The sequence below is a fragment of the Tenebrio molitor genome, chromosome 1 (assembly GCF_963966145.1).
Source record: "Tenebrio molitor chromosome 1, icTenMoli1.1, whole genome shotgun sequence".
NCBI classification, from domain to species: domain Eukaryota; kingdom Metazoa; phylum Arthropoda; class Insecta; order Coleoptera; family Tenebrionidae; genus Tenebrio; species Tenebrio molitor.
The window spans coordinates 44,316,707-44,333,620 of NC_091046.1; the positions used below are offsets into that span (position 1 = coordinate 44,316,707).

The 16,914-nt window shown below is 39.9% G+C and overlaps 2 protein-coding genes across 6 annotated transcripts in view; one reads left to right on the forward strand and one right to left on the reverse strand.

Annotated features, from left to right (window-relative positions):
* Nucleotides 1-1,462: 1,462 nt before the first annotated feature.
* On the forward strand, nucleotides 1,463-4,186 carry LOC138135251 (uncharacterized). 3 transcript variants are annotated; one of them, XM_069053962.1, is made up of 8 exons: nucleotides 1,463-2,193; nucleotides 2,251-2,309; nucleotides 2,364-2,704; nucleotides 2,758-2,892; nucleotides 2,948-3,091; nucleotides 3,147-3,643; nucleotides 3,695-3,743; nucleotides 3,798-4,186. In XM_069053962.1, exons 1-8 carry the CDS (start codon nucleotides 1,948-1,950, stop codon nucleotides 4,019-4,021), a joined length of 1,695 nt encoding a protein of 564 aa, XP_068910063.1. In that variant the 5' UTR covers nucleotides 1,463-1,947; the 3' UTR covers nucleotides 4,022-4,186. The 3 variants fall into 3 exon arrangements, with proteins under 3 accessions (XP_068910063.1, XP_068910069.1, XP_068910054.1); XM_069053968.1 differs by having other exon boundaries at nucleotides 1,468-2,193; nucleotides 3,147-3,452; nucleotides 3,516-3,743; XM_069053953.1 differs by having other exon boundaries at nucleotides 1,468-2,193; nucleotides 3,147-3,743.
* The window catches only part of LOC138135342 (uncharacterized), a 104,027-nt gene continuing 90,883 nt past the window's right edge, over nucleotides 3,771-16,914 (reverse strand). The window contains exons 1-6 of one of the 3 annotated variants that reach the window (XM_069054049.1): nucleotides 7,780-8,498; nucleotides 6,207-6,275; nucleotides 6,070-6,159; nucleotides 4,887-6,019; nucleotides 4,437-4,592; nucleotides 3,771-4,371 (exon numbers count right to left, since the gene is read on the reverse strand). In XM_069054049.1, coding sequence (XP_068910150.1) covers nucleotides 4,306-4,371; nucleotides 4,437-4,592; nucleotides 4,887-5,951 — 1,287 coding nt within the window. In that variant the 5' untranslated portion in view covers nucleotides 5,952-6,019; nucleotides 6,070-6,159; nucleotides 6,207-6,275; nucleotides 7,780-8,498 and the 3' untranslated portion in view covers nucleotides 3,771-4,305. Of the gene's footprint in view, nucleotides 4,372-4,436; nucleotides 4,593-4,886; nucleotides 6,020-6,069; nucleotides 6,160-6,206; nucleotides 6,276-7,779; nucleotides 8,499-16,914 lie in introns of those variants that run through there. The other 2 variants (XM_069054053.1, XM_069054062.1) reach the window with 2 other exon arrangements.

Below are 16,914 nucleotides of genomic sequence, written 5' to 3' on the forward strand. Positions count from 1 at the left end.
GAGGTTGTGGGACAACGTAGAAGACTAAAAGCAATAAAAAAAAATTGTAGCTCAAAAAATGAATGTCATTTTTTTTTGACAAATTTTTTTAAATATTTTCTACATGAAACCAGTAGCTCGTGGTTAAAATTTGGTTACGCATTTCAATTACACCCTCTATTTTAAATCTTTTTTTAAAAAAATATTTAAGAAAAAAATCAATTTTATATTAACAAATTTAAAACAACGGTTAGATTCCAAATTAGCCGAAATTGATTATTGATTAAATCATTTTGAACAATAGTTTCGGAAAATAATGATTTGTAGGACAATGGAAGAGAGCGTATCATTAGCTCTCGAAGATGAAGTAATCACTCAAGTAGAGAAATGACATTTTATTCTAGAGATCCACATATTTTTTTTTGGTAGGTATCTTCTTTTTATTTTTTAGAGAAAAACTCTTAAAATTTCTCAGAGTAAGCACACTTGCCGTTACCACGATTGTGTCTTCTAAACAATTTATTTTATCCTCACTGGTTGTTCCGTTTTTACGAATTTGTGACGAATGGATTCTGGTGATTATTATGAAGAAATTGTTTTTCAAGATGTCTTCTTTTTGAAATGACGAGAAATGCCAAAAAAATAGCTCGTTTTTCAAGCAACTCGGAAACATTAAAATCGTATTCCATGTTAATAACAATACTGAAGATTGAAGAAAATATGTGTAATAACATTTATGCGTCATTAATAAATAAATTGAGATTTTTTGATAAATCTTATTAAAATAAATTATTTAAAATGTTACTTTTCGACAAACTGTCGACCTGACCTTGTTACTTTTACTCTCTGATGAGTAAAAAAAAAACTTTCGCAAGGGAACCTTTGACCTTCAAACGAGAGAGAAAATTTCTTTTATCTTCAAACGGTCAACTCGCGCCTTTGTGTATCTCTATAGAAACGGTTGAAGTGGCTTTTTTTACCGGACTTGAAACACTTCAAATCCTAGGAGTTGAAATGTCCACAGGCGAGTCAAATGTAAGGTCATTTGAAGCATTTATCACGATTTATATATCAATAATTACATGAAATATTTAATAATTAAATTATTTCTACTAAAAAAAAGCCTCTAATAAAACGAAGCAACGAAATTATTGCCTCGACTTCGTCTCGGTCTTCAATCTTTGGGCTTAGCACAAAAAGACTCACTTCTACTCTTAATCATAGAATCTACTATTTTCTATCAAGGTTTCCTACTGAGTGGTTTTTCAAAGACTAATTTGTCATTAGTTCTTAGAAACAACAATAAAATAATAATTCTTCTTCTGGTTGATTTATCAGGATCACACTGTATATCCAAATTGTTTAGTACATACATCTCAAACTGTCGATCATTGTTTCGAGTACTGTTTTAAAATTTTTTTGGCAATTACCCAAAGCAAACAACTATTTGAAAATTAAACTTTCTAGTTAAATTTTGTTTGTGCAATGAACTCCGAATCTAACACGGATATCCCTTATGTACAGAAAAAGGAAACTAAAACCCATTAAATCCATTAAGTGTTGCTTAAAACAAAGAAAAATTATTGTTCGGCGTGTTTCTTCTTATTACCATTTAGTCTCCGAGTTGTTTGTTGTACGTCAAAAGACGGAGAACAGTTTCAAAAGCGATCTTCAGAAATTTCTCCTGATGAAGCTTGGTTTCTGGCTTATTTTTGATTTCTTTTAAGTTTGTGGAACCGGAAGAGCATTTTTGTTCACATCGTTGCACTTATTGTGGTGACCCAATTGTCCGGCTTGCAGACAGTTTTTTCCATCCTCTTCGAAAACGGTTGTTATGTAAATGCGTCTACCGAAAAACGAGCTAAAAGAGCGTCCGTCTTGAGTCCATCCTTGGAAGAAAGCAAACCGGCGATCTTTATTAATCGTCCGTTCGACGACCTCTCTCTTTCACTCTCGCTGGCGAAACCAATGGTTCTCTCTAGGTCAGGGCCAATACCAGCAAGAGGAAATTTATTGTGCGAGTATGAGTCTCCCCACGAACCCCCACTGCATGGGAACTTCTCATTATCATGTAGTCACTTATCGAGAGAGATCTTCACTATAAAACGTTGCCGATTTGGGAATCTTGAACACATTGTGGTCTGCGGCACAGCGACAACAAATCATCCGGTGCTCTTCTCGAGGAAGTCCAAGTTCATGGCTTCCAGGATATTTGTGAGTGTTTGGAGGACGACCACGTTATGGATTTACTAAAACGATTGTGTGTTGCAGGGGTTGTTGCTCTTAGGGGCTGTGTTCGCCTACAGTGCGGCCACTTTCGGCAAAGAACAGTAAGTCGCTGGGTACATCCGGTCGCACATTCTTCATTATTTTATTTCTCACAGTGTACATATAAGAATTCACGTCCCTGAACCACATCACGACAGTGGCCACCACGAAGTCGTCAAGGAAATAGTTCACGTTCATGGAGGAGGCGGCGGCGGAGGTGGCGGCGACCATCACCACCATCACGACGATGGTGGCGGATTTGGTGGCGGATTTGGAGGAGGCTTCGGCGGTGGACACGATGACCACCACCACCACCACGGCGGTGGTGGCGGCGGAGGATTCGACGGCGGATTTGGAGGCGGCTTCGGCGGAGGAAGTGGCCACCACCATGGAGGTGGCGACGGCGGAAAAGTAATCATATTGCAGCAAGGAGGCGGCGGCGGCGGCTTCGGAGGAGGTACTAATTTTACATTGTTAAATTTGGACAAGTTTCTAATTGGTTGCGTTTAGGCCATGATGACCATCACGGAGGTGGTGGCGGATTTGGCGGTGGCTTCGGAGGAGGCTTCGGCGGTGGACACGATGAGCACCACCACCACCACGGCGGTGGTGGCGGCGGAGGATTTAGTGGCGGCTTCGGAGGAGGTACTATTAAATTCAATACAAAATGTTGTGATTTCTTACGATGATTCTCTTTAAGGTCATGATGACCACCACGGAGGCGGCGGATACGGAGGAGGAGGAGGTGGGTTTGGAGGCGGATTCGGAGGTGGTTTCGGAGGCGGTCACGACGATCACCATGGCGGTGGCGGATTTGGAGGTGGCGGCGGCGGCTTCGGGGGAGGTACCAACACTAATTCAAATAAATATCAACAGTCACATTACACATTTGTTCTTAGGTCATGATGATCACCACGGAGGCGGCGGATATGGCGGAGGAGGAGGAGGAGGTTTCGGCGGAGGCTTTGGAGGCGGTCACGATGATCACCACGGAGGCGGTGGCGGCGGATTTGGAGGAGGAGGCGGATTTGGAGGCGGCTTCGGTGGTGGTCATGATGATCACCACGGAGGTGGAGGAGGATACGGCGGAGGCGGCGGAGGCTTCGGTGGAGGATTTGGCGGAGGCCACGATGATCACCACGGAGGTGGTGGTGGTGGATACGGAGGGGGCGGAGGAGGAGGCTTCGGCGGAGGATTTGGCGGAGGCCACGATGACCACCACGGAGGTGGTGGCGGCGGATACGGAGGAGGTGGAGGCTTCGGCGGAGGCCACGATGACCACCACGGTGGTGGTGGCGGCGGAGGTGGCTTCGGCGGAGGTTTTGGCGGGGGCCACGATGATCACCACGGAGGTGGTGGCGGCGGATACGGAGGAGGAGGAGGCTTCGGCGGAGGACACGATGACCACCACGGCGGTGGTGGCGGCGGAGGTGGCTTCGGCGGAGGTTTTGGCGGAGGCCACGACGATCATCACGGAGGCGGCGGATTGGGAGGAGGTAATATTTGAAATCAAACTAATCGAGGCAATTTTAAAACAATATTTATTACAGGCGGTGGTTTCGGAGGAGGTGGTGGTTACGGAGGCGGCCACGGAGGCGGTGCCTCACATACCACGATCATCCTCAAGAGTAATGGAGGCGGTGGATTCGGCGGTGGAGGCGGAGGAGGCTACGGAGGCGGCCATCACGGAGGTGGCGGCGGCGGTGGTTTCGGAGGAGGATTCGGAGGTGGCCACGGTGGCGGCGGCGGCGGCCATCATGGCGGTTACGATTAACCACTCATGCCAAAAGTACCTTGAAGTCTGTCACTTATAGTATTAAGCTCATAATTTATCATCTGTCATAGTGTTCATGTGTCATTGTATGCCTGTGTCCTTGTAAATATTGTTGATATTTTTGTTATAATATATATTTTTTAAATATAACATTTACATAACAAACATTTTATTTACACCAGAAACTGCAAGACGTTCAAGCACAGACGACGTGATCTGAAAAATGGACGAAACGTGATTTGTCTTTAATCGTGCAGGAAACTCTGTCATCGGCTGTTGCAAAATTACTCCTCTTTGGGTATTTCGAATTGTAAAGCGACCAACACATACGTCAGAATGTTCGCAGATATCTGAAACAGCAATTAACCCGATCAAATGTGAGCACGGAGCGCATTCGCAGCGATTATTTCGTTACCGGCCCGGCGATCCCCAAGTCGATCGTGAAAACACCACTAGCCGTCAAAGGGCGGTGCTGCTTCAACTTCTCGATGAAGAGACGCACCTGCTGGTGCTCCTCGAGCGAAGAAATCCTCGTCGAGTACTCCAACAGGAAATTGTTCAAGCCTTGGATCTAGATAACGGCCATTAAAAGAGCATTACCCACTTTAATGCGCCAGAATTTGAGGGCATGCATGTAAGAACAAGTAAAAATGGTTTTTTTGGTGCGAATCATTAATTAAGACCGCTTTTACTTGTCCGCGTCCAACTTTCTTTCGATTATATTATTTTTATATTTTGCGTATTGTACGTGTTAACTTTCGACGCGTAAATGCCAACAGCTGTCAGTCAGTCGGATTAATTTATACAATTGCGAACGTGATCCAATTAAAACCAGATGTCCGAGTGGTATTCCGCCAGAACTCACCATGTTCTTGAGCTGTTGGGCGTTCTTGAGAAAGAGGAAAATTCCGAGCGTATGCATGACGACGAAGAAGCAGTTGACCACGTGGATGCTGCTCGCTAGAGGCGCCTTGAAGGTGAACGCCATGTAGACGATGACGGCGTACCATTGGACGATCAAAACTGTCAACTCCACCACAGTATGGCAGAGGAACTGGGGGTTCATGCAGTCGTTGATTTCGTAGATGACCAGACTGATGTCTTCGTGCAAGATCCTCAAGAACTCCACCACTTCGGCTTGGGGCAGCTTGGCCAACTTCCCGGTGCAAGGGTGCTCCTCCTTGCACAGCTTGTAAGTGACCAAGCCGAAGAAGTCGCGGGTGTTGTTGGTCTCGTTGATGCCCTTCATGGGGTGCACCGGAGTGTACTTGAGACAGCTGATGGTCAGCTTCTCGAAGCAGGCCAGGATCCCGATGAACACCGAGATCATGGTGAGAAAGATCGAGTAGAAGACGAAAGAGACGTTCTGCAGGACCTTGTTGATGAAGAAGTTGTAGTCGAAGTCGGTCTCGTAGGTCTGCGAGAAATGCAAGAAGGTGAGCAAGCTGACTTGGATCAAGAGGGCGAAAAGGAAAACCGCCAAGATGTAGTACTCGATCTTGAGGACGACTTTCATGGACGACTGGCAGAAGATGCCTTCCTTGAGCACGGCCGAGAACTTGTTCAGGGTCTTGATCCACCTGGGGAAGCGGTACAAGTTGAGAGCTGTCAAGATGATGATGTAGACTCCGTAGATGGCGTCGGTGATGTTGTTGAGGAGAATGGGCAGAGATTTGGTCTTGGTCAAGTGGAGAAAGTCGATGGAGTTACCGATTTGGAACGAGAGCAGCGATATCACCACCAAGGAGACGCATATCCAAGAGGCGGACCTCCTGAAGGTGCATTTCCCGTCCTTGTGGTCCCAGGTGAGGGGCACGAACCCCACCATCCTGCTCAGGTACAAAATCGGCGTGAGCATCTTGCAGATGCAGATGGAATCCTTCTTGATCTCGAAGACCGGACTGGTGATGTGCTTGGTGCTAGGATACATTATTAGTTCGCCCAAGAGGCGTGGAACTGCAGTGCTACCAACACGTAGGTGACGACGGTCCCCGATATCTGCAACGTCGCGTCAAATTCACCGCCAAGCCACCCCAACACCCACTTACCGAAGCCAGCAGTCGAGTGCCAACCGTGAAGATGTCGGAAGCTCGCAGAACTGGCTTCTGGATGGTCAACGTGGTTATCAATACCTCCACCTGTAATAGAATTTGTCGATATGGGGTCAGATAAGGCGTGCACGCACCTGTGCCGCCTCCGCCGCCGTCAATTTACTAATTGGATATTTGAACAGGAACGACAGGATATCTTCGCTCTAGAACAAATAATTTTATCTGATTATGATGGACGCTAATAGTTGAATAAATGTCGATGGGTGGGCTTAATGATGGCTATTGTTGTGTGGGGAGGGTGCGGCGGTGGCGAGGGGTGGTTTATTTGTTATCGGAATCGAAGGTCAGGGTCTGATTAATTAAAGGTGATGGCTCCTAGGAGGAGAATTATGAGTTGATATGACAAAAGACTAATTTCTCAAATTGGACGAGGAGGTTCGTTGTGGTGATGGACAAGTGTCATGGAGACCCGAAAATGAAAGGGGTCGATCAAGAAATCAATAGTGGATAATGCTAATTGCAAAAAAGATAAATGAAAATTGGTCTGGAAGAATTTTTTCCAAAAAATAAGTAACCAACGAAAGGAAGAAAAAAGTTAATCAAACTGACAACGAGAGAGGAATATTTAACGATAAATATGAGAACAAAAACTAGAAAAAAATAACCAAGAAACATTATAAAGAAGCTTGAGAATTTAATAAAAAAGAAACAAATAAGAAATCAGGAAAATGTTAAATAAAAATAAAAACAAGATTAAAATATGCTTAAAAGAAACCGTTATGCTCATTAAATTAAGAAGAGAATCTAGGAAATAAAAAAATGGTGTTATTCTCGTACAAATAAAAGAAAAACAACAAAGTAGCAACAAAAAAATTAACAATCGAAATGAAAAATTTAAAATTCTGCAATAGGAATGTTTTTAAAACAATTTATAATAATAAAAATTTTCAAGAACAAACAAGAACATGAAAAGTAAATACAAATTGTGTGAAAGTAAAGCTGAAAAAATAAACATATACGTAGTAGCATTAGAAAAGAAAAACAGTTATTTGTATCGCGCGTTTAAATGAAATCCTGGGCTGAGTAGGCGTTGGAAAAAGTAAACCGTTTAGAACAGTGTAAAGTTTGAATTTCCCGCCGTTTGACACGAATGACATTTGTTTATGTTTAATCGGGACATAATTGAACATGTTTGTTTTCAGCAAAGGGCGCCCTTAGATATTTGCTTTTAGAGAATAGGAATCGTTAAGTTATTCTTTTCTTAATGTAAAACATTGCAAAGAAAAAAAAAAGAAAGACATTTAGGCTTCAAATTTTAGGTTAGCTGTCAACATGCTCCAATTAATTTACGACAATTGAGGGTTTCCAACGCCTTCCCAGCCCAGGATTTCATTTGAACGCGCGATAACAAATAAATAATAATAATAATATTAATAACAATAAAATGAAATGGAGAAAGATATTGAAATTTTATGAAACAAAAAATCAAGAACTTTTAAGAAAAATTAAAAAAAAAACGAAATTATTAAATAATAATAATGATACTGATGGTGAATATGTATACAATAAATATTCAACAGATGTGATATTAGAAACATCATGATTGTAAGTTTTTTAAATTTTAATTTATCCCGTTTATAAATTCACTACGAGTATTATTGTTTTAAGAATTCACTGTGTATATTTCGTTGAATTAAAAACTCTTACCAGATCCTCGAGGTCGGTCATGACCACACAGATAACGTCCTGACCGATACATTGTAAAATCGAAACGACAATAAACGCTTTCTCATAAAAATCCAAACCACAATTGCCCCCATAAACAACAATAAATACATAAAACGAAGAAACCAACAGCGCCACTAACGTGAACCCCATCACCGCCAGAGTCACGTTTAAGTACGCTAAAATTTACCATCGTGCAGTGGCACATCTCTCTCAGTTTCCTGATTTGTGGGCAAAATGTTTCCGGTTCTTATCGATTAACAAATCGACCGTCGACACATGATTAGCGCGGAGAAACTTCTTGCGCAGATTTAACAATCTTGCGAATTAAAATTCCGCGATTACCGGAACCGCAACGCAAATCTGCAAACGCAAAATATGAACGCCATCGATGACTACAATAGTAGAGCACGCAATGAATTATTATGTGAGCAACACAGAAGGCGGACGTTTTGAAAAAAAAATTCACACTTGCATCCCCCAAAATTGCCTTCACCTCATAATGAAGACAAACAGGGGTCGAATAGCATATATTGGGCAAACGTCGTTGAAGAACATAATTTTGAATGAAGGTTGGTGATAATGTGATAGCATGACTGTATAAAATGGCATTTGATGGGTCTAATAGTATCAAAATTCTTCATGTATAATTGGTTGCATATCCACGAAATATGAACCAAGACGATAACATTAAAGAATCATTCGAATAGTCATAAATAAACGAATAATATAACATGTATATTCATTATTTTATCAATAAACAATATTTGTTGTGTAAATAAAAAATAATAATAATTGTTGAACGAAGTAGACAAGAAACTGTAATACATTTTTTCAAATATAATAAATTATATTTGATGCGGCGACCTTAATGTGCTTTTAATAGAAATCAAAACAAAGCAGAATCTTATAGTTAACGATTTTATAATAAATAATAGTTATAAATTCGATGCTAGATTTGTAACAATACCAAGAGAATGTTTTCTATATTTTGTAGAAAAAAAAAAATTAAAGTTAAAAAGTGATGAACAAAAAACTAAGCTTCAAAAGAGAGAATTTGAAAAGAAATCTTGTTGAATTTTTCAGATTAGCGTAAACTTGCACCAACAGAATAACGTTAATAACATCCAGTGTAATAGTGTTATTAAAATTCCTCAAATCACGAAAAATTTTTCAGCGAAAAATAATAATTACAAATTACAATAATATACTCGTAAAATAATCAAGTGTCAAAACTCTTTATAGACAAATTTTAATATTAATAATAATAGGTTTAATAATAATAGGTAATTTTAAAAAGTACTTACTCTGCTGACCATTCGTTCTAGAATAATGCAAATATACAGGATTATTCACGTAACATGACGATCGTGATTTAATTTTTAAATACCAAAACACGATGTATGCTTTGTAAAATGTATTTTGGGTTGCATTTTTACCTGGTCAAGTAAAAAATAATCACATATTATATCCCAAGTGCAAAATTTTTTATCGGAAAATTTTTTGCTAATGAACGAAAACATGCATAAATGAGGTCAGAAGACCAATTATTATCAAATATGAGCACGAGACGAAGTCGAGGGCTTTTATTTGATAATAATTGGTCTTCTGACCGAATAATTTATGGATGTTTGAGTTCATTAGCAAAAAATTTGCCGATATTAGAATTTTGCACGAGGGGTATACGGCTGATTATTTCCTGAACAGAATGAAAACAAACGCATTATTTCCAATCATTTTTCTTCAAAATAATTTATTAAAAAAAAAATCAGGTACCGACATTTTTTATCCGATAATTGCACAGTGTGCATTTTAGAGAAATTTTATCGGGTTATTTTTTGTTTTCTCGTTTTGATTGGTCAATATTTGTCACGCAATTGGTTGCTAAACATATGAAGGAAATAATCCTGTATAAAAATATCCATATCAAGGCCCCTGTGACAATAATTCCGTACAAAATGACATTTACAGCAAGGAGTACATCAGTAACATAAAATAGTCCATAGAGGTATTTCATTATGAAAACTGTTAAAACTATTCAAGAACTAATTTAAAATAGTACTTACTCTGGCGACCATTTCTTCTATGATTACGGAAAAATATAAAAATATCCAGATCAAGGCCCCTGTGACAAAAAGTCTGAACAAAACTTTCAAGTCGTCAGAATCATTATCGAAATTACAAGTGAGAAAAATGCAGTAAATCAGAATGACAACTTGGTAGAATCCTGACGACATAATGACAAAGTCCTTGTTCAACCACGTCAAGGATAAAGTGACAGACTTGTAAAGATTAAACGACTCCTTTAAAGTCTTCCTGAGGGGTTTCTCCTTATAATTCGGATTGCGCAAGTACTGTTCAAAAGTGACAAATTTGAGTTTCTCCAAATACAAAACCGCATTCAGAGCAAATTTGATATCGTCGAAGGCTTTAGTCAGAAAAATCAGCAACAATTTGATTTCAAAAAATTTCAAGAACGTGGCGGTGTATATACTCATCATGATCGAGAACACACTGCTCACCATCAGCACCATGACGTAAGTCGGGGACTCTGAGCTGAAAAAAGATACCTGCATGGCCATACCGAAGGAGAAAATCCAAGTTGCAGCGACTATACAGATGAGAAGATTTTCCAACTGCTCTTGCTCCTTCTTTTCCAAGCGGAGGCCATGCTGGACCATCAACTTTTGGTAAGATTTCAACAAGATGACTCGATTGTGGTAGTTTATGACAACGGAAATTTGAACGGCTATGCCGAAAACCGCGAACATCATATAGTGGGTAAAGAACTCCTCGTCGAATATTAGTTTTCCGGAACTGTAAGTAGCAATATTTGCCAAAAACGAGACGAAAGCAAGGACGCAAAGGGAAACGGAAAACGTAAATTTTTTCCTGGAAAACTGGAAATTTGCCTCGATCGGGAGATTTTCCGAATGGGGACATTTGCAATCGACGAAAACTATGCCGGAGAAGATCAAGTGTTTGTAGAAGAAACGCACAAGGCAGATCACACAGTTTGCACCGAAGACAAACATGTCTGAAGCAATATTGAGAGCTTGGGATAGGGGCTTAATGAGCTTTTAATAGAAATCAAAATACAGCCGGAGCTTAGGATTAATGAGTTTATAATAAATGACATTTAGGCATTCGATGCCAGATCTGTAGAGATATCAGGAGAATAATTTCTATCATTGAGAGATGGGTACTGATATTCTTTGTGGAAATTATAATTTGCATTTTTCTAAGGAATAAATATTTCTCTTATGTTACTAATTTACAGAGGAAAAATAAATAATTTGTCAGTAAATTGGTAGAAAAAAGTTTCGCTAATAATTATTTTTCTAACAACAAAAAGCTAAGCTAATAATTAAAACATCTTGAAACGTTAAAAATGCAACCCACAATACATTTGCAAAGGAACTTGAATATGGACGCGGAAAAAATCTAGGTTTGCTTTGCAAATGTATTGCTGGTTGCGTTTTCAATTCCGTCGGGCTTATTATCACTTGTAAAATACTCTGTATAAAAATAATACTTTGAATTACAAAACTGATAAAACTAATTTAAAAAAGTACTCACTCTGGCGACCATTTCTTCTAGGATTACGGAAAAATATAAAAATATCCAGATCAAGGCCCCTGTGACAACAAGTCTGAACAAAAGTTTAAAGTCGACGAAATCGTTATTGAAATTACAACTGAGAAAAATGCAGTAAATCAGAATGATAACTTGGTAGAATCCTGACGACATAATGACATAGTCCTTGTTCAACCACGTCAAGGATAAAGTAACAGACTTGTAAAGATTAAACGACTCCTTTAAAGTCTTCCTGAGGGGTTTCTCCTTATAATTAGGATTGCGCAAGGACTGTTCAAAAGTGACAAATTTGAGTTTCTCCAAATACAAAACTGCATTCAAAGCAAATTTGATATCGTCGAAAGCTTTAGTCAGAAAAATCAGCAACAATTTGATTTCAAAAAACTTCAAAAACGTGGTGCTGTATATACTCATCATGATCAAGAACACATTGATCACCATCACCACTGTGATGAAAACCAGAGAGCCTGTGACTAAAAAATATGCCTGCATGGCAGTACCGATGGAGAAAATCCAAGTTGCAGCCACAATACAGAGCAGAAGATTTTCCATGTGCTGCTGCTCCTTCTTCTCCAAGCGGAGGCCATGCTGGGCCATCAACTTCTGGTAAGACTTCAACAAGATGACTCGATTGCTGTAGTTGACCACAACGGAAACTTGAAGGACTATGCCGAAAATCGCGAACATCATATAGTGGGTAAAGAATTCGTCCTCGACTTTTAGTTTTCCGGAACTGTAAGTAGTAAAGTTTGACAAAAACGTGACAAAAGCAAGAACGCAAAGGGACACGGAAAACGTAAATTTTCTCCGGGAAAACTTGAAAGTTGGCTCGATCGGGAGATTTTCCGAATGGGGACATTTGCAATCGACGAAAACTATGCCGGAGAAGATCAAGTGTTTGTAGAAGAAACGCACAAGGCAGAGCACACAGTTTGCACCGAACACAAACATGTCTAAAGCGATATTGAGAATTTGGGCTAGGGGTCAGTCTGACTAATGTAATTTTAATAGAATTCAGAACAAAAATTATATAAATAGGAACATAATCACAAACCAAAAGATAATTATAGTGTATTTCCTATTTTTGGAGTTATAGGGTCAACCTTGAGTATTAGACGAGTGGCGTGAGTCGTTGCTTGGCACCAACTAGACAACAGAAAAATGTAAAAAAATGTTTTTAATGACGTACCTGTTGACCAATCAGATCCGTTCTGTGTATCAAGTAGATGATGGCCAAAATCGCCAAGAAGCTCCTCAAGTGCAGCATCATCATGTCTATTCTTAGTACGCGATCGAACAAGATTATTCCCAGATAAGTATTTAGAATCAAAATAGCGACAACTTTCAAAACCCAAACAACAATAGACGGATTCAAAAAATTGTTGATCAATTTTATATTGAGATTGATCATGCTCATAAAGCTGACCAATTTCCTCAGCTGCAGAAGCCTCTGGATCTCCTCATCACCTGAAATCTTGCTCTTCAGACAAGCCTTGATCTGCTTGTTCACTGCCTTGTAAGACAGTTCTGTCAGCGTGCTGTACTGTGAAATCTGAAAGACCAGACCAAACTGCAAAACCAAACTGACAATCACCGGAACCAATCTGAAAATCTTCAGCTCAAAATCATCTTCGACCATGTAGAAGTAGACCAAGAAGGGTACAGCTGCCACTGTTAGAAAACTATGCACGTAGCTCTTCCTCTTCAGGAGCTTGGTCGTCCGCGCATCTATCACACTGTTCACTCCGAAAGACCTGCACTCTTGCACCAGAGAAATGAGATTCTGGTAGTCGTCGACCTTGAGTCTCATTCTGATCAACGAAATGAAGAACAAAAGGGCACCGTTCGCGGAGAAGGTGAAGTCGATGATCAGCGACAAGCACGCCGCTTTGTCCTTCCAGTGGATGTAGATCAAGTAGAGGAACGACGTGATGAAGAGCGAGAACACGGTACCAAAAAAATAAGCGATCACTCGGTAGGACTTGTGAATTTTGTAAACGGGATTTTGGATTTTCTTGTTGCTGTGTTGGCAGTCGATGATGACAGGCAAGGTGAACAAGAGCAACTTGACCATCGGACGAATTACACAAACCACACAATCAGAAGTGGAACGTGTCTTCGCCACGAGCTTCATCGCGAACTGATTGCTTCGGTGCAAGACGAGCCATCAGATCAATTAATTTAATTAATTAATCACTCGAGCAAAACACACAAAGCTTGCCGAGGAAGCTATTGTACTAATTTCAAACGTGTTGACAGTGGGAAATGATAAATGAAAATCAAAACAGTCCTGCGACTTACCTTGGCCTTCAAATGGGTGTCGTGGATGTAAAAAACGAACACGGTCCCTACAACGGTCGTCATAGTTCTTGCTAGGAGTAGACATAAGGCGTGAGCATTGTAATGGTTGTATTCAAGAAATATGTAGAAGTTTAGTATCAGCGTAAGGATTATGATTAAAACCCAAGGAACCAGCCAGGATGTCACGAACTTCATCAGCAAATTGAGATTCTTGCTGACGACCAAAACGAGACAACTATATTTCTCAAAAGACCACGACGATCTCTTGGAATTAACCGTATGAAGAAAAATAGCAATGTTAAGAGTGGTTTGGAGGGATGTCTGCACGGCATCCAAAATTCTACCGACGACGATAATTCTTTGGATAAACTGCGCAGCCATGTAGCACTGGAAAGCACAGCACAACACGAGTGACAGTTTCCTCGCCAGGTTCCACGGAAGATTGTCGTAGGAGACTCCATAGAGACCGGCAGCGTTGACAACAGCTCCACAGAATATCGTCCCAGTTACAATGTTTCTAGCCAACAACAAGTGTCTCATGTCCTTGGCGTCGATGATGTCTTTCAAGAGGAAAAACTGTCGATTTGCAAAGATTTCCAAATAACCTGCAGATTCCTCCAGCTCAAAACGCAACTTCCACCACACAAGCGTCAGCAGAATACAAGTGCTCACAATGATGAATTGGTCAGCGATTAAAATCAAACAGAGGGAGCGGTCGGTCTTCCAGACGTCAGACAATTGCGGGAAGGACCGCATGGTGGATACCATGAAGAAGATAAGTAACAGTGCCATTAATAATTCGGAGGGTTTAGAAATCTTGAAATAAGGTTTGTTGGAATGGAACAAAGAGGAGTGCGGGCAGTAGCTTTTCAGAGGGTAGAAAACACGGAAAGGGTCCAGAATGGATCGACAAGCACAGACGAAACAGTTGGAAATGTCCATTTTAGGAGGTTGTTGGTTTAGACTGATCATGGTCAAGGTAAAAGAGTAACTGGATTAGTCGACTGTCACTTGAGAAAAAATAATCGATCCATTTTCATTACTTCAAATGTCAAATTACTTCATATTGATATTTGTATCAATTAATTATGAGTTTATTATTAGAAAGCAAAGATAATTTAACAATATGATGGTAATTCACTCACCCGTTCTGTAAGTTGCATATCATGAAAATACAGTATCGTCCAAAGGCTCAGTATCATGGTGATGGTTCTAACTTGAAGCATGCTCATGGCGTAGATGTCATAATCGCTGTATTTGACCAGAATATAGATATTCAAAATTAAATTGATGGTCATTGTTAAAATCCACACGGGAAAAACATTATTTGAATATTTGATCAACAATTCGAGGTTTCTGTGAATGATAAGTACGAGGCGTGAAGTTGTGGCGAAAGTTTCTTCCAAGTTAGAACTTCTAGTGGTAGATTCGAGAGAGGCTCTAATTGCTCTCATGATGTTTCCAACAAGAGAGAATTTCAAGCAACATTCCAGAACCAAATAAGTCTGAAAAGCTGTAGAGAAAACGACCAAAAAATTCCTCCAGTTCATCCAGGGCAGATCATCATTAATAAAAATGTAACGCAGCGGTGTCATTACGATAACTAAAGAATTAATTGCTGTAATCGCTATCATCTGATAGATTTTAATTGTTTGGTGGTGTTTTTCATCTATGATATCCTTGAAGCCAAACGACCTCCTCGTTTCGTAAATGTATAACCACGAATGCATCTCTTGCAGTTGAGTCGTGATGTTTAGGCAAGAACTGATGCCTAAAATGCCTGTGCTTAAGATAAGGATTTCGTCGCCAGTCAATATGAGACATAGCGATCTGTTGTCGTGGAACAGCTGTGGTAGATATGACAGGAACATAAATGCCAACAGGAGTATAACAGTTGTAAACAAAATTACGCCTGCGTAGATGGTCTTGAAAAGTTCAAATTTTGGTATGGGGGAATTGTAGTATTTGGAGTGTTGGCAGTACCCCTTTATTGGGTACATGAGACGAAACGGATCAGGCACAAAGCGATAGATGCAAACTACGCAATTGTAAGTGGATGTCTTCATGATTGAAGAGACAAGTGCTTACTGACGAAATGTTACTCTTGTCATTGTTATTAGTATTACCCTTTCGGTTTAATTAGAAAATAAAGCGATGACAGTTTATTGAAAATGTCCCACAAGTATCGACTCGGGGTCCCTTGTTGTAAAAAAAATCAATATTGAATTGATCTATTGTGCGTAAGTGCCAATTAGTAAATTAAAAAGAAGCATCCATTTTGATAATTGATATGTGTCATTTTGATAATTGATATGTGTATCGTGAGTCTATTATTATTAGAAGAGGCAATATAACTTTCAAAAGAGCGTTACAAGCATGGGTCTTTTTTTTGTGGACAACACAACACAGACAGTTTACTCACCGGGTCTATAAGCTGCATATCATGAAAATACAGCATCGTCCAGAGGTACAATATCAAAGTGATGGTTCTGACTTGAAGCATGCTCAAGGCGTAGATGTTATAGTCGCTGTATTTGACGAGAAAATAAATATTCAAAATTAAATTGATGGTCATTGTTAAAACCCACACGGGAAATATGTTGTTTGTATATTTTTTCAACAATTCGAGATTTCTGTGAATGAACAGTACGAGTCGTGAAGCTCTGGCAAAAATATTTTCCAAGCCAGAGCTTCCAGTGGCAGATTCTAGAGAGGCTTTGATTGCTTTCACGATGCTTCCAATAAGTACCATTTTTTGGCAATATTCTAGAGCCAAGTAATTCTGAAAACCTGTACAGAAAGCGATGGAAAAATTTCTGGCGGGGTTCCACGGTAGATCATCATTGATAAAAATGTAACGGATCGGTATCATCACGGTAATCAAAAAGGTAATTGCTACGACCGTTACAATCTGATACAATTTAAGTTTCATGTGAAGCTTTTCGTCAATGATTTCCTTCAAGCCAAACGATTTTCTCATTTCATAAATGCATAACCACGAACGAGTCTCTTGAAGCACAGTGTCTAGGCTTAAGCAAGCCCTCAAGCAGACTATGCCTGTGCTTAGAATAAGTACTTCGTCGGCAGTCACCATCAAACATAGCGATCTATTGTTTTGGAACAGTTGTGGTAGATACGAAACGAAAGAAAACGCGAATAGGAGTAGACCAGTTGAAAAAACAAATAGACCTGCACAGATAAGCCTGGAAATTTCAAATT

What these genes read in the sequence shown, in the direction of transcription:
- LOC138135251 (XM_069053953.1), top strand. Translation starts at nt 1,948, where the DNA reads ATGGTTCTCTCTAGGTCAGGGCCAATACCAGCAAGAGGAAATTTATTG. An exon ending in CGGCGGCGGCTTCGGAGGAG is followed by an intron (nt 2,705 to 2,757) that starts GTACTAATTTTA and finishes GGTTGCGTTTAG; the next exon opens with GCCATGATGACCATCACGGA. An exon ending in CGGCGGCGGCTTCGGGGGAG is followed by an intron (nt 3,092 to 3,146) that starts GTACCAACACTA and finishes ATTTGTTCTTAG; the next exon opens with GTCATGATGATCACCACGGA.